This window comes from Takifugu rubripes, chromosome 7 (assembly GCF_901000725.2).
Source record: "Takifugu rubripes chromosome 7, fTakRub1.2, whole genome shotgun sequence".
Taxonomy (NCBI): Eukaryota; Metazoa; Chordata; class Actinopteri; order Tetraodontiformes; family Tetraodontidae; genus Takifugu; species Takifugu rubripes.
This window is the reverse complement of record NC_042291.1, coordinates 3,017,221-3,036,870: the sequence shown is the minus strand read 5'-3', so window position 1 is coordinate 3,036,870 and position 19,650 is coordinate 3,017,221. Positions and strand designations below refer to the sequence as shown.

Sequence of the window (19,650 nt, the reverse complement as noted above, 5' to 3'; positions counted from 1 at the left end):
TATTCAGACAGCTGGGTCTCCAGTTCAAGTAAAACGGCGTCTTCAATAATAGAAAGGAGCTGGACGCACCAGTTTAGCCAGCGAGCTCCTGGTGTGCACGAGAGAACCATAAATCAGCGCACGATCCCGGTTACACGCTAACCGGCAGCCGAAACGTGTAAAACACGGGGAGCGATCCCCCCCCGTTTAAAGCAAACATCTGAGGACATTTTTACTGGACGTAATTTGTACACGACTCAGGCGGAACATGACTTCGAACCCCCGAGCGGCGCCACGGTAACAGAGCAGCATCTGAGGAGTCACCAGCTCAAACAGCCTCCCAAAGGTCAGCCATCTGCCCCCTTGTTAAACAGGCCTGGGTGGAGGGATGGAAGTGCTGAGAGTGTGTGTGTGCGTGTGTGTGTGTGTGTGTGTGTGTGATGGGTCAGACGGTCAGGAACCCAAATTCTGATGGAATAAATGAGAGATTTATTTGCCAGCACGTTTGTTGTTTATAAAAATCGTGGCAATTCTCTCTCCCCCCCCCCCAGCACCACCCACTCCCCATCTCCAGACCAACAAGGCCCTCGCTCCCTCCGCACCCCGCCACTCCAGGGACTGCCATGCCAGGCGGGTGCAGGGTGACAGATGGCACACACCAGCCCCTCCTTCCTCGTTCTCCCCTTTCCTCCTCCTTCTGCACCAGCCCCCTGCCTAGCCCCCCCCCCAGTGGCACAGCAGCAGACCAGATCAGTGCCATTCTGTCTCATTAGAGCCTAGCTAATTAGCATAGCCTCTTCCAGGGGAGATTAAGTAAATGAGAGAGAACCAGAGATAGAGACACACAAAGCGCGTTGCTGATGGGGACGGTCTTCCTCGCTGCTCTGGTCATTGACGACTCGCACCTCCGTGGTGTTGGGGGGGGGGGGCAGGGTGGTTGTTTATGACAGCAGGAGCTGTGATTCCACCCATGGCGCTGCTTCACTGTAGGAGCGTTGAGGATGTTTAGACATCGAAGTCATGTCAAAGGTGCCCCCATCTGCTCCCGCCCAGCCCTGCTAAACTCCCATAGCTCAACACCCCGTTTGTTGACCGTATTTGAGAGACACTGCCAGTTATCTCTGTCCCACATGGACCTTCTGCTGTCCTCCATCAGCAAGCGCACCCGCCCTGCTGCCCTGCTCCGACAGTTGCCCCTGGCTGACTCAAAACCTGCTCACAGTGACGTAGCAGCACTAAGAGCATCGGTCCTTTGAGTGCAGTCAGTCAGGAACTAGTCTCACAGAACAGGCGGCAATCGTGTCCCCCCCCCACCATGTTTCCAAGTCTGCATTTATCCCTACTCTCGCGCGAACCACAGGGAACCATCTCTGTCGGCAACTGTGACGCCTGTGATGAACTACGTCTCCACAGGTTGTGCAGAGACCCAAATCCACACAAAGCTACTAAATAAAAACAGCCACTAACCGCTAGCAAAAGGCTGCGTAGCACTGCTAACATAAAACTCATTATCGTCATGTCTACATTTGTGGAAAGTGAGATTTAAGGGACAAGCTCTCTGCTTATCACTAGTTTCTAATTTTCTTCTGAGGTTTTGGGGTAAATTTGGGGGCCTGCTGCTGTTGGTGGCTGTGCTAATGCTGGCTAGCAGAGTAAGGGGGGAAAGCAGCTGCCCGGGGAGTGCCCATTACGAGATGGAGCCAGAGATAAGTGCTCTCCTAGGCCCCCTTTCACAGGCATAATTAGCACACTTCTTATCTGCTGCTCAATTCACATTCACACCCGCCTGCCATGAATGGGACGTGAAAGGGAGGGGTAAAAAAACTCCAGCGGGTAGAGGGGCAAGATGGAGTAGTGGGAGTGAGGAGTAGAAAGCAGGGTGAAAACCTGTTCTGAGACAAATCTTCATTTGAGGAGAGAGAGAAAGAGACATGTGAGTTAATGCCCCCCCCCTTCACACACACACACACACACACACACACACACACACACACACACACACACCCCTTCCACAGACTCTTTGAACTCCTTAACAAAAACAGTGGTTTGTGCATCAAACTGCAATTTGGTGAAACAAAACTATCTGAGGGTATAATCATCCTAATCAGCAAGAAAAAAATAAAGCCTTTGCAGATATTTCTAGATTATTCCACCCTTGGTGATCTATTCCCCCCCCCATCTTCTTTACCAGGCCCAATTGTAGAAATCCTCCAAACGCTGCCTCAGTCAGACAGAGAAAAACCTTTAATAATAACTTATTTCTTCAAAATATTGTCAGTGACGGTGCAGACTAGCATGTGTGTGTGTGTGTGTGTGTTGCCAGGGAGAAAGGGGCCCCTATCATCTTACTAAGTCGAGCTGATATAAAAGCCTTTGTTTGGTGTAGAAACACTGTTGACAGCTAAGCTGCAGCCCATAATAAAGAGGACATGTGTCATTAGGTCTTCCCACTGTCACCCTGAGATGTTCCTGCTCCTGCTCAACCTTCTTTATAAAAACACTTCATTAAGCAGAAGCTAAATATCCCATTTGCAAAGCTATTGGAGCAGCTTTGTGTGTCGTATTTAGCGTGCAGCCTTCAGACCTGGCTCTTGGAGGCCGCCACCTTTGCGAACAGAGCCTGGGAAACCTTGGCCCTCTTCATCTCCTGCTGGATCTCATCGTAGATGTTGGAGCTGATGTTGAGGATGGAGCTCTCGGTTTTGCCGTTCCACTCGCTGGGCAAGGGCGACGGCTTCACCTGGCGTTCAAAACAAAGCTTATCACACCACCGGTGCCGACAGGCATACACACACACACACACACACACACACACAGTATTAATATTAAACAAGCTCCTCTGCAATCACGTCTTGGGTTGGATTCGAACGTTACTTCTATCTTTCCTGCAGCCTAGTCGACACTGGGAGATGATGAGCTCCACAGTGGTGTTCATGCTGTCAGTAAGAATGTGTGCAGATTGCTGATGGCAGAGGTGGAGAGGTGGGTAGAGGTATTTGCTCACAGGGGAAATGCCAACCGGGATTCTGGGATTCCAGTCTTCAGGCCTCACGCTATTGCAGTCTTCTCGCCGGGGCTGCAGAGGAAAGAGCACAACAGCGCAGTTTTATTTTGGCTCATGTGAAGCTAAATAAAGGTGATATGGCTCAAACACACACACACACACACGCAACGGAGTGTAGTTTACGGCCATATGTAAGTTTTTACCTTCGCAAACACTTAACGGGAGAGTGGATGTGTTTTACCCAACGCTTCTCATTCTCGTGCCAAACGGGTGATTAAAAATAAACGCAAGTTAAATGAAATCAAATCATCCTCCTTCAATGGCTTGTTGCATCTTGACAAGAATTCTATGACAAAGTAGCAAGTATCCTAATAAAAGCCTCCCCGAGAACCATTAGCATATGAATCATTTCATACAAGCCTCTGTGAAAGGAAACATTGTTAAGGTTGGGTGTTAGTTCAAGTATGTGGGATTCATATCAATCATAATAACAGCAAATGCTGCTAACTCCCTGTGATGTGCGTCATGTGCACGCGCACACATGCGCGGCAGACAGACAGACTGATTGATGCATCGGCCTAGACGCCTCGTAAGAGCTCCTTTTGTGTGTGAAAACGAAGAGACTGGATGTTGGAGAAGTTCTAATTGACCGGCCTGTCTTGTTTGAGTGGCTGGTTACCATGTCGAGCTAATTGTCGGGGCTGGGACGTGTACTAACTGGCTTTGCAGGAGTTCAGCCGACCCATCAGCACGTGTGGGAGAAACATACCTCTGCATCTTTTTTATGAGCCCAATAAAAACCCTCCTCTGTCTCTGGCTCAATTGCCACCCTGCTTGATTTATGTGGTTGAACACACACTGCAATGCTCCATAGGGGAGGCTGGCAGATGGCCGAGTGTGTGTTCGTGTGTGTGTGCGTGTGTGTGTGTGTGTGTGTGTGTGAGAGAGAGAATGCACTGTGCAGGAACAGGTTTACATGATAAATGTCAATGGGTGTAAGTCACACAGGTGAAGTACAACATATTCTTACTGGAAATTGAAAGCACAAACCAGCAGTGTGAGCGTTGATTCCTGCTTGAAACGTGGATTTAATGCAGAAGTCAGTGTGTTTATTACACAAATTCATACTCAGGTATCTGATCCACACGTTGGAAAATGTCAGGAAATATTTGATTAAAAACTAATATATTTGTGTCATAAGTGACCTCATGTGACATCCAGCTGAAAACCAGTACAGACTCTGACCAGTACAGACTCTGACCAGTAGAGACCCTGACCAGTTGAGAGTCTGACCCAGTACAGACCCTGACCAGTACAAACTCTGACCAGTACAGACTCTGACCAGTAGAGACCCTGACCAGTTGAGAGTCTGACCCAGTACAGACCCTGACCAGTACAGACTCTGACCAGTACAGACTCTGACCAGTAGAGACTCTGACCAGTACAGACCCTGACCAGTACAGTCTCTGACCAGTACAGACCCTGACCAGTTGAGAGTCTGACCCAGTACAGACCCTGACCAGTACAGACTCTGACCAGTACAGACCCTGACCAGTTGAGAGTCTGACCAGTAGAGACTCTGACCAGTACAGACCCTGACCAGTACAGACCCTGACCCAGTAGAGACCCTGACCAGTAGAGACCCTGACCAGTACAGACCCTGACCAGTAGAGACCCTGACCAGTAGAGACCCTGACCAGTCGAGACCCTGACCAGTACAGACCCTGACCAGTAGAGACCCTGACCAGTACAGACCCTGACCAGTACAGACCCTGACCAGTAGAGACCCTGACCAGTCAAGACCCTGACCAGTAGAGACCCTGACCAGTAGAGACCCTGACCAGTATGACCTGTCTCCGCAGTCATAAAGATGACAGGGGAACAGGACAAGTGGAGAGGACAGGGGGGAGAGGACAGGGGAACAGGACAGGGGGGAGAGGACAGGGGGGAGAGGACAGGGGAAAGGGACAGGGGGAGGAAGAAATCAGAGGAAGCTGCCACACAACCGGCTTTAAAATGTGGAAATGTGAGAATATTCAGGGAAGCCTGAGAGCTGTTGCACAACCAGCCCGAGTGCACATACGTGCACAGATGTGTCCGTGCACGAGCGTAGTGCACAGAACAACGGGTTGAACTGTTATTAACCTATATATGTCACAAACTCTGGATTTATACAGTCCATATATATGGGTTAAACCATCCACATCCGTAGATGGGGGGGTTGAGGGTACCTGCACGGGCCGGCTGGGAGGGGTGCTGATGAGAGGAGTGGCCCCCATGGCCGAGGCTGCTGTCAGGCTCCGCTCCCTCTCCTCCTGGTAGATCCGGTCCCGCTCGGCCTCGGGCAGCTGCAGGAAGTTCTGCATGGCGCGAAGGTTGACCAGCAGCGACTGGGACGCAGTTTTCGGGTCCTCCTCCTTACGGAGAATCTCGGAGAGCAAACCCTGCGTGGTGGGGGGGGGGAGGAAGAGCCACGTCAGTGAGGCGTTGGGACGGAGCGACGACACCGTTGCTACTGAGGATCATAAAAGACAATCCTAAATGCTCCATTTGGTTCCCACTCAGACCAGACGCAGGGCTTCATTAAGGCTCAGGGATCATCGTTTATGTCAAATCACCGGATCTCTACGCTCAGGTTCTCCTCCCTGCTCTCGCCATCGTCCCGGCCCGAATAAGAAGGCTTAATTAGACTTCTGCGTGTTCTCTGAAGCAGCATCAGCTTTCTCCCGAGTCATTTGGGATAGCTTGGGCTTCTTCTTGCTGCCATACATCCCATCAGTTAAGAGCCATCAGAACGTATCTGCCACATGAAAGTGTGGGGAAGGTAATCAGCGGATCCTCTGTTGATCTGTCAGCGCTGCTGAAGCCTGTCATTACGTGGCAGCATTGACTCTATTATCAGGGATGAGTGATTGGGCCTTTTCATCGCGTCGTGGACGCACACTGAGCAAAGCGCCGCCGCGTTTCTTCCACTATCAATAGGTGTGATTTGGTAATAAAACAAGGTGATGGGGGGAAAAACGCAGTTTTGGGAAATGAGAACGGCGATAAATACGAACTCGTCACCCGAGTCGGTTGTCGCTCGCGACGATACTTTCCGGGACTTATTTGTCCACTTCCTGTATCCACCTCTGTCCTCCCATCACTTCTAACACAGATGGGTTTCAAAAACACACGCCAGGCTATCAAACAATCCTCCCTAGCCAAACTCCCCTGAGGCATGCTGGGTAATTCCTCATAGGAACCCGTTTGTGCACACTCACGATGGTGGGACGGGGGCCGTTTGGGGCTTGTGAGGGTTTAATTCTCCCGGTTCTCTCAGTTCCAATGAAGGTATATTTTCATCCTCTGTGACTGCGGCAGAGGGGGGGGCACTTACCGTCACCTTCATGAGCCTGGGGGGGCATTATCAACAGCCACTCCCACATTTCGGATGGGATGGCGCCTATGAGCGCGCCCTGGTCGCTGTCATGGTAGGTCGTTCCAGGGTGGATACGATACAAACGTAAAGCAGCCAATTAAAGGAAGACGTTTTTGTTAAATGATCTGCTGAGCGTGGACTTATTAATCTTTTCTGTCATCAAGTTTAGCCGGTTCATCAAAGAGCCAACTGGTTTCTACTGGTTCGGCTTGTTCACCTGGGTTCTGTTGAAGGCCACGCGGGCAAACACAGCCTGGGAGATGCCGGCACGCTTCAGTTCGTCCCGCACCCACTGGTAAATCTCAGCGGACACCTCCGTGTTGGACGCGACCTGGGGCTCCAGCGACTTGTTGTGGGAGCTGCGGTTGATGGGGGGGTGGTTTAGGAACTGCTGGGACAAGGACTGCTGTGCCAGTAGCCGGTTCACCGCATACTGCTGGTTGAGGATCTGTGCCATCACCAGCTGTTGGTTGACCAGCTGGGGGCTGATGGGCGTGGAGACTAAGCCCGGGTGGTGCAGCCCGGGCAGCTGGGGCTGGCGCCCGCCCGTTTGCCCGCTGTGCGCTGGTGGTGCGTGAGATAGTGGGTTGACTGGGGAGGAGGGAGTCTGCTCTGCCGTGCTGCCGGGGATTGGCTGTTGCTGGGAGAAGCCGAGGTGGTTGTGGTTGGAGCCGGGTGGGGAGAGGTCAGACAGTCCGTCCATGTCTGGTGGAAGGACAAAGAGACAGAGGACACCGGAAATGGTTAGCGACTGGTTTAGGAGCCCCAAGCTGTGGTCAGAATGAGAGTTCAGATCCCTCGCAGAGCAAAATCACTCCGAGGCTGAAACTTGGCTTTCATTAGTTGAATGTTGCTACGGACGCAGATTTGGATCTAATCAAGATCAAACTTAAACCTCCAGCATGTCAGTAAACCGAGACGTTATTCACAAATAAGGAGACGAGGAGACGTTCAATAAGCGCCACCGAGCCTGTCCTCCTCCAACCGCCGCTCCCAACGCTGCAGCAGTTTAAGGGTCGACCATGCTGACGGGTGCTGCTGCATGTAGCCCCAGAAAGTGGTTATTAGTTCCTTAAAGAAGACCTGACTTCAACTATGCTGCAAAATCTGGGGCCTAATTAACGAGTTTGGTGGAGAGTTCTGCCGCTTCTCGTGCTGATATCTATAATGACTGCTTGGGAATATTTTAAGACAGGTTAAATAATGTGCTTAGGGGATGAAAACAATGATTTAATGTTTAAGTGTTACCCACAGCAGAGCGAATAAGCATTAAGGATTCCAAAATGTTTTAGGTTTCCGCCTCTCTGGAAGGCGTTTTCATTTGCTGAGCTCTGCTTAAGACTTTATATAGGTTGCAAAATGAACATCTGAGAATTGCAGTGAGGCCTCCACATGCCAGAGACATCATGTGAGATTGGGAAAAGAAGAAATTGCTGTTGTGGGGAACAGAGAAACGGGGGAGGGGGTCTTCTTTAAGGCTAAAATTCGCAGTAGATGAAAGATTAAGTGCATGGATGTTTTCCAAAAATACCACCAATAATCATGTGCTGGAGATGCCTGTGTCTTAACTGTCAGCGTGCACAAAAAACCCGGCCAAGATGGGTCTATTGAGAGTTTGTCATACACAAATGATGTGGGGAGAAAAAAATCTTGGTAATAATCACATCTCTTCCCATAATCCCTGGCATTCCCTGGCTCTGATGGTATGGCATGTCTATTTACTTGTCTATGAATGGAGGTGTGTGTGTGTGTGTGTGTGTGTGTGTGTGTGTGTGTGAGATTGCCAGGGGGCATGCTCACAACACACAAACACACAGGCAACATGGAGGCATTTCCATGCAAATTGAAAAGAGAAGGGGTGACAGAAGAGCATGGCAGGCCCTGGGAGAAAAGGCTGCCACAGAAGCAGGAGTCCTTGTGTGGAATCCTGCCACAAAAGAGCCCCAGATTAAACACACAATGGGAATGGGATATGGGCTAAAGGAGGGTGTGTGTGTGTGTGAGAGAGAGAGACACACACACACAGACTCAACCCTCTCCCTTTTGGCTTCTGTGCACCAGCGTCACCATGTCAAACCATGAACCACAACACAGGTCAGTGAACTCTCTCCAGCTGGCACCAGGGCCCAGCAGTACCTGCCACCAGGTAGGGATTCTCCCTGACCTCACAGTCGATGCCCCCCCCCCCATCGGGTCAAATGTGCCTGATGAAGGCTGGGGGAGCTTCAGGAGCAGCACCCAGCCTGGAGGCTGCACACTCCTTTAAAATGCTGCATTTGGGACATTTGCTCAATAATTAGGATCCACTTTCCATAACACTTTCAAAGAGGCCATATTAAAATGGCCTTGGTTGAAAGTTCGGTGGGATGTTGCTCCGCGAAATTCCAACCAACCATCAGGCCAAAACCATGAAATATGAAATAAACAAATGCAAATGCAAGATTTCTTTTTCATTTGGTTTAGGCTAAAGGTAAAATGTTGAACATGTGTAAATGTCCTTGACAATATAAAACTCAGTTTTGTTTCCACGCCTGTGCGTGCGTGCGTGAGTGTGTGTGTGTGTGTGTGTGTGTGTGTGTGTGTGTGCCCATACCTAATGTATTAGCACGTGGGCTCTCCCGGAGAACGCAGGTCCCCAGGTAGCCCTCCAGCTGGGAGGACTGGCGCATGCCTACACAGTTGAATGATAGAGCAGAGCAAGAGCACACACGCACGCACACGCACGCACGCACACACACACACAAACACACACACAGAGCGTAGATTTTTGAGGAAAGAAAGACAGGGATAAGTAAATCTCTCCCACTCCAATCGAGCAGAAAGGCGACATTTCCGGCGCAGCAGCATCGCTTGGCCGCTCTGGAGGCTTAAACAGCCACCTTTCCTTTTTTTCAACCAAACAATTGTGGCACAAAATGTGTAGGAGTTTACAACACAATACACAAGTAGAGGAGATCAGAGGAAAATAAGGCTCCCTTTGTGTGCACGCTGCCACTTCACCAGAGCAAAAACGGCAGATAAGCTATGGTCACAACATACTATTTGCATGGAAGCTGAGAAAACATTTGGAAATAATATCGTATTTGTCATCAGAGAGCACAATAACCCCGGCAAGAGGAAAGATTGTTCCACAGATTGCTACATTTTAGTGTTATAATACTTCCTCGTGGGCCAAAAAAGACAGCAACAAGAGTTCTGCTTTGTCAACACACACGGGGGGCGACCTCCGGCACGGCCGGGTCACATGACCTCATTTCCTCCTGGGCCAGAGCCGATTTCTCTCACGATAAAACAAAACGTGCTCAGGGGGTTGAGGACACAAAAGAAGCTGTCAATGAGTGCCCGGATTGAATATTAGCCCTGGTTAAAGGCATCTTTGATCAATTCAGGGCAACATTTCGCTCATCGGCAGAAAAATGTGGAGCACCTGGAACGATAACGTGGTCGTAAATGAAGATTCGAATGAGCATTTCGGCGTCGGGCTGTATGGCTGGAGAGCCGTGTGTGTGTGTGTGAGAGTGGGGGGGGGAGGGGGGGTGAAAGTGTGAGCACTTTCCACGTCTCCATTTTGCTTACCCATCATATCTTTTGTCTTCTTGAAATGTTTATACCAGCGCCCAAATTCCTGACACTTCGCCGCCGACACATTTGCATAGTAAGTGCTGTTCACAATGGAGGAAATCATACTCTGAAAGAGAGAGATTGATTGAGACAAGAAGTTAGACAGACTTTAGATTCTCTCTGGGGAGAACAGACACATTATTAAAGCGGGTGGAACCTGCAGAGGCGCTGCATCGCCTCGACACACATAAACAGGAAAAGAGTTAAAAACATCAAACGCGGTTTTTAAAAGGAACGCCAGACAAATCAGGGTTAATCTGCTGATATTTATCAAATGCGGCTGAGTTTGTCCTTTTTCTTTATTTCAAAGGCGGTAAATAGTGAGGGAGTGCTGAAGAGGAGGCAGCGGGAGAGACGGCGGCGGTAAATAGAAGCGCGATGGCTGCGATTTAACAGCAGCATCTGGGGAGTCGGGCAACGCAAACAGATGAACATCTTTTAGTTCCCTGCTCTTATTCACGCAATCTGTTAAAGGAAAGGAAGCGGCTCGCGGGTCACGCCGAGCGTGTTATTATCTGACATCCACGTGCACCTTCACACACTTCCTGTCCTCCGCGCTCGCTCCAACCGCTTCGCCGTCGCTTCAGATAAACAAAGAGGCGCTCTCCTCTTTTGCTTCTGATTTTATTAAAAGGAACATGTCGACACCTTGGCAGCCTCCAGGCACATAAAAAGGTGGAGGAGAAATTGTTTCTGATTGTCATAAATATTCAAAAGCAGCAAACCATCTGTTTTCAGATTACAGGTATGCCATCTTTATCATTTCTTTATAATATATGCACTGGGAGCATATCTGAAGGAACCTTCTGGCAGACCAGCGAGGTGCTGTTAACTCATCCACCTCAGTTCCAGCGTCCCCAAACAATACGAGAGAAGCAGGAATCAGGACATTTTAAAAACGGCATGAGCTGAATAATGGACCGCGATTATATTTTACACGGGGTTAAAAAAATAAAAATCTTGAGAGCAATTTAAATTAAAAAGTTCTAGAGAGAAACAGCACTTAGCAGGAAGCTAACAGACATATTGGAATAAATGATTGTGTCAAGAATCAGCTGGATCCATGTGGCAAAAGAGTGAATGCTTTTACTCTAGTAATAAATGAACAGAACCTATGAAAGGTAACTAATAACGGACTAAATCATCTATTAAGAGACTAAACTGGACGTACGTAAGACACGGGGCTGTAAATGTGTCCCGGCCGGGCTGCACGTGTGCATTTTTAATAAATCAGCACGATTGAATGGTCTTAAATCTACCTCAAGGCCAGTTTAATAAAAAGCCTGACACAGTTAAGGTTAATGCAAAACGGCCCAATATTATGGGAGGGTGATATTATAATCAAGATTCGTGCGCAGCAGCCGGGGAGGCCTGAATAAATCTGTCTGTGCTAATATTATGACAAGTAGCTACAAATTCCTCTTCTACTTGAGTCCAGTAGCCCTGAAAACCATGTAAATGTGGGATAATTGGCCTTTCCTCTGTTTTTCTGGGCTGAGGCCTCTCCAGGCTTGCTGGAGATACCGTCCCCCCCCCCCCCCCCCCCCCCCCCCCCCCCCCCATCTTCTCTCGCTCCCTATTTCGCCATTTTTGACACAGATGTTCTAATAAACGCTCCTCATTAATCAGCCGTCTCCCTCAATACATCACACTCTGTCTCGCAGGGGGCCCAGCATGCATGTGAGCAAAACAACACACACTCACCTATTTTCTGCTTCTCTCACAATCCCGACACACACGCGCTCTCACACACGCGGGCGTGCACGTTCGGGCACACGCGCCCATACACACACGACGAGTGAAATCAAGCAGATAACCAGAGCCTCTGTGGTGCCAGTGGGAGGGCTACACCAAAGCTTGTCAACAGGTAGCACACATCAGTGTGTACCAATGTGGGTGTGGGTGTGTGTGTGTGTGTGTGCGCAGACTCTTTAAGTGATAGCTATCTGCAGCATACACAGCTTATCAGCAAGAGCAGGAAGTGGCACCAGCGATACTATCGGCCCCCAACATCTAGTCTACATCCCATCATGGAAGACCAAATAAAGGACCTGTAGTGGAAGTGTGTGTGTGTGTGTGTGTGTGTGTGTGTGTGTGTGTGTGTGTGTGCATGGGCAAGTAGCACAGGCATCCAGCTGCGAGTGTTAAGGTGGGTGCTCAACTAGCAAGAGGATCAGAGAAACACACACACACACACACACACACGCACACACACACACACACAGAGGCAACAAGGCTGCGTATGTGGCAGCCAAGGTGCCGCGAACCTGCGAAGATGACATTTTGATGACAACGCGCTGCCACGCGACACAGCAGCTGGTGCTCTACAGACCTCCATGTGAGATGAGCGGGTGGGCAAGAAGATGCGCTGGGGGTGGGGGGCGAGGGGGAAGGGGGGTCTTGTTTGTTGCCATAGTTTCTGCAAACATGGCTGTGGCTCCTAATGCAGCTTGGGAGATTTGAAAAATATCAACGCGCCCTAAATTCCTGATGTTTTATCACCTGGAGATTCTCGTTATTCATCCTGGTAACATTGAAAACATACGTGAACTACACGAGTGTGTAATCGAGCTAACGGTCCGTCGGCTCTGATCCGGGGACCCGCTCGGCCTGTAAATTCTACCGAGTGTTTCCCTCCGTCCCTTATTAATGTAGCGACACCCTGAGAGTGTTGGTGGTTCCTCAGATTGGCTTCCTGAGCTCACGAGTCTAAAGAAAACATCTTATCTGCCAGATTCCTGGTGCCGTTTTCAGGCTAAATGCACAATGCATGACTCCATGCTGCAAAAGAATGAGACAAAATGTTTGACAAGGCCCAGACAAAAGGAGCATTTTACAGAATAACCCCCCCCACCGGCCACCCCCCTCTGTTCAGAGCCGCGTTCCAAGCTGAGCAAATTCGGTGCTCGCTGTGATTTTCTAATTTGTTCACCCCTCATTTCAAGTCTGGGACCGTGCAGCCGACGATCAAGGCAACGCTAATCCCAGAAAAGATGACAAACTTCTTCTCTCTGCTACCACGCCCCCTCCTCCCCCCACTCGGTTCACTTTCATGGTTAAAAACAAAGCGGAGTGGGGCCACGTCGCCCCTCTCAGCCCTCACCTTATCTACCCCGGGCCACGCTAATCAGCGTCGACGTGCCGGAGAAAGTTGGGAAAGACCCCAAATCTCTGCGGGACAACTATCGGACGTGTGACTGATGTCAGCAAACGCTGCTGATGGATCATATCTGCGCCGCATCCATGAGCTCTTTACAGCTCAGCTTTATGTCTTTGAGTCAAGGCGCGGCCAAACGGAACAGGAAGTTGGGTTTTTCTCTGATCTGAATCCACGGCGCGATGAGAAAAACACGGAAAACCAATGAAAGACCTTCGTCCTCAGCTGGATCTGACCCCCGCGTGGAGGGCGGACGCGTGGGTTTTGGACGTGTGTGTGTGCGGCGCCGTGCTAAACCCACCGAGGTGCTGTGCATCCTCCTCTGAGCCACATTCACATATGGACCATAAACAGGGTGATTACCCGATCGGGCCGAGCTCTGCCTGAACATCACCCAGGGACTCCTTACATCATCAGCACGCCGCTCATGCCCGGCTAAACACACAAACACGCTGCTCACACACAGCACCAACCAGGGCCTCCAGGTGACCATACGGTGGCCTGGAGGGGAGCCCAACCCACGCTGCCGGCACCGACGCAGTCTTGACACACAAAAGAATACACACACCACACACTGATATAAGCTTAACACGCTCACACACACACACCACCATTCCATTCGCTTCACCACAGCCCAGACTGAGCGATAGACCGACTACGCTGGATGCAAACACAATGTCTGCACTTGTGCTTTCGATTCAAGCTGGGAGCCAACAAAAACGCACAAACTAGCATCTATAGTGTGAGCCAGGTCAGACCGATGCTGCCAATTATTGGGAATTTAGCTACAGGAGAATAAGACTGATTCGGATCGTTCTGGGTTCAAGCCAATGTTTATCTACCAACAAGCATATGTTCCAATAGCCATAATAACACTTCTGTTTTTTTTGGGCTGCTTTCACATACGAGCGTACGTGTTGGAGGCGGAAAAAGAAAAACAGTCGCGCAGACAGACAATAGCCATTGATTTGGATTTTCTATGCCGATTCTCCCAAACTCAGGGCATTTGATAAGTGTAAAAGAGGAGGAGGTGATGGAAGCCTGTGTTGTTGTTGTGCAGTGCAGTAGATGGGGGCTGGGCATTTGTCTTTGCTTTCATTTTTAGGGTTAGTTTGAATAAGCGGACTGGTTTTGAGCACCTGTGATAGGGGACATTCTTTAGCCAGAGAGCTCTGATTCATGTCTTTGAGTAACTCCTTGAGGGCGTTTCTTACTGTAGAGTGGTTCCACTGCTCGGGCGGCAGGTCCTCCAGCTTAGGACAACTGTGGAGAGACAGAGACAGAGACAGAGAGAGAGGGAGGGGGGATGGGGGGGGGGGGTAGGCGTGCGTGAGAAAGAGTCGATATCGTAAAGGTACTGAAAGGAGAGTCAGACGCACTCATCAGGTCTGGAAATCACAATCAAACGCATCACAGATCCAAAAACACAGCAGCCAAAACGTCTTTGGAAGAAAAAAAAGGATTCGATTCAAAAAGGAAATGATCACTGATGCGGCCCAGGCGGGTTCGATTCAGGTGCTACCCCCCCCCCCCCCCCACACACACACACAGCTGCGTGTGAACCAGCGAGGTGGACGTTGGCCAGCTCTGATCTGCATCAATAACGTGGTAAACACCAGGTCACGCAGGACACTCGTCAGGTTAGCGTCTGGTTAACGTGTGAAATGGGAACATTCCTGAAGAAAATCAAACAAAGGCTTCGAGAGGAAACCGGAGAAACGACAGGAGTGGAAGACACAGGCGCTCCTCTCTTTTTTCCTGCTGCAAGCACCCCTCCAAGACAGACAGATTTCATTTGGCGCATCAAGCAGATGCATCTGGAGATTGCTCTGTCTCTCTCTCCCTCTCCCTCTCCCCCTCTTTCTCTCCCTCTCTGCCTGCTTTGCTCCCTCTTTCATATTCTCTCTCTCTCCCTCCTGATTGTTCTGATTAGTTAATTACTTTATACAACACATCTGCTGGATTGATGCATGAATTATACATCAGCTGCATGTGGCGACTATTATTTCGTGTTACTTCTACCTTCCTGGCTTGTTGTGCCTGCTGAAACGATTTAAGGTGTTACTGGCTAGATTTCTGCAGCGTTCGGGGGTGGGGGGTGGGGGGGGGGGGTGAAAAGGATGTCAGGGTGGGGAGCGAAAATTGGAAAAACAAATATAAAACAATAACAATACTGACAACAATATGCGGCGAAATCAAACTAGATTTATATTGTATATCAAACAGAGCGGCGTTGACGTCAGCGCTGGAGGTTTAGGCCGCGGGGATTCGGCTCCGGCTTTGGAAACGGAGAAAATATATTTACATGGTGGGTGGGAGCAAGTGAACTGTGCACCAGTGAGAGTGCCGAGTTCACCCTGGATAAAGAAGCAGACGTTTGACGCACATATGGATGATTTACCTTTAAACTGTCTGTCTGTGTGTGTGTGTGTGTGTGTGTGTGTGTGGAGGAGAGAATCCATTGGTCAAGACTAACATCTGCTCGTAACGCACACAGACACACACACATGAAAGATTTTCCAGACTCCAGCTATGGGAGCGCCTGTGGGGAGGAACAGGTTAACAAGAGGCTTGAAAGAGGGACAGAGAGAGGACGCTAAAGGAGAGCGACCGGGGCTAGCATGCTGGAAATACACACCTTCTGCTGCCTGTGCTTGTTTCACAGTGTGTGGACGTGTGTGTGTGTGTGTGTGTGTGTGTGTGTGTGTGTGTGCACCACTAGTGAAAATGGATGATGGGGGTAGGGTGTGGTGCATTAGGAGAGGGGGGTGGAAGGAGAGGGAGCAAGGCAGGAGAGAGTAGAGCAGCTGGTACAACACGCCGCAACACCAACACTGCGCTGCGTGCACGTGTGGGTTCTTGTACTTGCTACATCGGGAGGATACCGAAATGCAAATCAAACATGCCTGGTGAGGACATTTTCGGGAAATGAGGACATTTTGTCTGGTCCTCAGAACCTCAAAGGTGTGGTTGAGAATTGAGACTACAGTTAGCAACTGGGGGATGGATTATGAGTGTGTCTGTGCGTGTGTGTGTGTGTGTGTGTGTGCGTGTGTGTGCGTGTGTGTGTGAATAAGGATTTTTACTGTATTTTAACAGGGTTTTCCCCATTTTCATGTCTCAGTAGTGATGAGTAATGTGTTTCTCAGCATCAAACCTACAGGAGACAACAGTAAACTGAGTTTTGGGTCTGAATAAATCTTTGTGTGTTGTTGACCTCAGAAGGGTGCAGGAGACACACGCTTCGTGCTCAGCACTCGTGTAAACACTCGCGTGTGTGTTCCTACCTGTGCAGCTGGATCTTGAGAGTGACCACGTGGTAAACGTCCTGCAGCATGTCAGCCACTGTAGCATCTGGTGCATCTGTCACATATGACAGCGGTACAGGGTTCCACTTCCCCACCTGAATCATGCCTGTACATCACACACACGCACACGCACGCACACACACACACACACACACAAGTGGGTCAGTGTGGGGATGACAGGATGCATAGAAAAGGGAGGAAACTACGCAGCATAAAATACAAAGACGAGACAATAACAGAAAAATAGCGCAGGTTTTCCTTCTTCATGGCCGTCTGATACCACAGAAACTAAAGAGACTTCAGCTCTTACAACATAAATGACAGAAACACAATCAATAACCAGCCTGCAAGTCCAGCAGTGCAGTTTCCTTTTGATCCTCTATGGCTTTATTATTATATTATAAATGTTATAAAGTCAGAGTTATTATTTTATGTTCTTCTTCATTGTTGCCTACTTGTGAAAACACCTTGGAACGCTAAAATATCGGGACGTATTCTTTTACCTGACATTCTGGTTCAACTTGTGGTTCCATTTGTTGCCCTGCAATTAAAAACTGTGCAGCAGCTCGTTCAGATAACATTCAAAATCTCTAGTCAGGCTAAACCCACAGCAATCATCTAAGATTGTCTTTTGTGACTACCTTAAAAGGAGCAGCCCACACAGCAGGAAGTGTGTGTGTGTGTGTGTGCGTGTGTGTGTGTGTGTGTGCCTATATAGATGTGATAGACAGGGTATAATAAACGAGCATGCCGAGAGGCACCTTGAAACAGCCGCTCTCATCCTGCATGTGCGAAGGAGCATTTAAGACACCCCCCCCCCCAGCTCCACCTGCCCCTCCCAGCGAGGCCCTCAGCGTGTGTGTGAGGACATATAGCACAAGTGTGTGTCCATTGTCCTCTTACAGGTCTATGTTTGAACAAACGCACCAGAAGAGACGTGTCTGTGAGACCCAGTGTGTTTCCGTGGTTTCAGACCTGCGAGCTGCAGTGTGTGCGTGTGTGTTTGTGTGTGTGTGTGTGTGTGTGTGTGTGAGGAGCAGCTACCTTTAGCCTGGGCTGCTGAGCTGTGGGAGTAGCCGAGTGAAAGCAGGGCCATCTCAATCAGCTGGTTGAAGAGCATGTCCTTACGCACCAGGACGAACTCGGCGTGCTCCTCCTTGCTGTCGAAGTCCATGGGGTTCTCATAGTGCTCCACCACGCAGAACACTGGGAGCATGTTGCCTGAGGACACAGAGGCCCCTGTTAAACCTGGGAGGGTTCACATTTCTTCACACACTAACTCTGACCTTCAGTGGCCAGCGCGGGATGAGATTAGCATCGAGCTCTGATGATTAAGTTACACTGAGGTTGAGCGTCGGGGGCTTATGGGGGAAATGATGGTTGCTGCAACGTTCTGGATCAAAATCAACACCCACCAAGGCCAGACGAGCGTATGGAGAGGCGTCACCTCTCTGGCTAGAAGCACCCAAATGATCCCCAACCACATGCTGAGCAGCTGCGGGTGAATCAAAAGTCAAACATTTGTGTGATATTAACATAAAGAGCAAATCCGGAGTGAAGCTAAACTTAAACTCCTGCTTCCTCTGGTGTGTGAAGGTGGCTTCGCCTTCACCTTCAGGGGCCGTTTTGTCTGGCTCAAAACGAAACGTGTCCTTTCGTGAGAGTCTCCTACGACGAAGTTCAACCACAGACCGCTCTTATTTTATACACACTCAGTGTTGCATCACAGCAACTTCCTCCAGAATCAGCAACTTTCTGCAGCGGCAATTCAGCCACCCGAGACCAGAAGCCAGCGGGGTCAGCCAGCCGGGCCGAGCAGGTACGGAGGGGAAGCGGCAGGAAGTTTTAAAAACTCCTCTGGCTCATATCTGAACGCTCCCTCGACACGTTCGGGAGCATGTTTGCTCTCCAAGGCTCGGAGGATAGCATTAGCATATTCATTTAGCGCGGCAGCCAATTCCACCGCGTCTCCCGTGATTCGGTCCTCCGCCACTTTTGTTCAGGCGGGTTTGCGGCCTGTGTCAACAGCGCCGCTGCAAAGGCGGCGAAAGTTTAAGGGCTCTTGTGCAAACTGTGACGAAAAAGAGCCAAACTTTTTATAGTCTGGACAAGCGGCGGGCGTTTACAGAGAACGCTGATTGAGAAAGTCGGCAGTTTTCTCTCCCCAATCCGCACCTGGACCCACGTCAGGACCGCCGTTCCCTCTTTCCCCTTCCCATTTCCCAATCCCAGGCGTTCCAGAAGATGCACGCCGTGCTTGGAAAACAATCAATAATCTGACAGATGCCAGGGAATGTGCTGAAAGAGCCGCTTTTCTCCTCCCCTGATTTTAATAGATACAGATCTAACAATAAAGAGTGCTGTGTAGGTTCATTTGAGAGATCAATACTGGCTTTGTTTGCAGGCGGCCCAGAGAGGCCTGCGGTAAATATTGTTTCAGACTGGGACACAAAGCCCGCTGTAAAGCTTCGGCTCCGCACGACCCGCCTCCCTGGACAGCTTCGCCCTAAACGGGAACGCCGCGCTGGAAACGGCAAAGACGAAGCTCGGAGCAACAGGCCGCGTCAGGAGGCGCTGAGATGATGAAGCAGAGAAATTAAAAAGCAGCCCCTCTCTCTGCTGGAGTGCGGGGAGCAGATTAAAGGAGCAAATAAGAGAAACGGCCCATCCGAGGACGCTCCCATAACCGCGTTCCAAGAGTTCCCCGGTCCCCCTTGACCGAGCGAGACCGAATCAGTAAAACAAACAAATGGAAACGCCGGAGCTGCCAACTGATATTACAAATCCAAACCAGCAGGTTTTCAAACTCATTTCCAATCCCCTTTTAAAAAAATAATAAAAAATACCACCCATAATCGTAAAAAAGGTTCAGGCTGTTGATAGCTCGCCCACTGCTTTTCATGAAATTACACCGGTTATATTAAAAAGCTATGTCATATTCGGAAAGTTAAGGCTCCCTTTAAGCAGCGTCGCTTCTGGAAGGACCTAAACTTTGCCTTCCTAAAATAATGGTGAGCATTAGGTCTGCGTTGGGGGGGGAGGAGCCGTGACACGGGGGGCGCTGTCACGGAGCGCCTCTGTTAGCTGTCGTCTGGACCAATGTGCGTGCACGTGTGCGCGCGCTGAGAGCGACGCGTGTGTGACTAGTGACGGCGCATTT

The 19,650-nt window shown here is 49.9% G+C and overlaps 1 protein-coding gene across 5 annotated transcripts in view; it reads right to left on the bottom strand.

Moving 5' to 3' along the window:
* The window catches only part of satb1b (SATB homeobox 1b), a 39,671-nt gene that overhangs the window by 10,402 nt on the left and 9,619 nt on the right, over positions 1 to 19,650 (bottom strand). For 3 of the 5 annotated variants that reach the window (XM_029838794.1, XM_029838797.1, XM_029838795.1), the window contains 9 exons: positions 17,535 to 17,711; positions 16,470 to 16,596; positions 14,322 to 14,445; positions 9,981 to 10,092; positions 8,998 to 9,075; positions 6,622 to 7,109; positions 5,215 to 5,427; positions 2,984 to 3,055; positions 2,564 to 2,737 (listed from right to left, as the gene is read on the bottom strand). In XM_029838794.1, the coding sequence (XP_029694654.1) occupies positions 2,564 to 2,737; positions 2,984 to 3,055; positions 5,215 to 5,427; positions 6,622 to 7,109; positions 8,998 to 9,075; positions 9,981 to 10,092; positions 14,322 to 14,445; positions 16,470 to 16,596; positions 17,535 to 17,711 (1,565 nt within the window). The remainder of the gene's footprint in view (positions 1 to 2,563; positions 2,738 to 2,983; positions 3,056 to 5,214; positions 5,428 to 6,621; positions 7,110 to 8,997; positions 9,076 to 9,980; positions 10,093 to 14,321; positions 14,446 to 16,469; positions 16,597 to 17,534; positions 17,712 to 19,650) is intronic. The other 2 variants (XM_029838796.1, XM_029838798.1) reach the window with 2 other exon arrangements.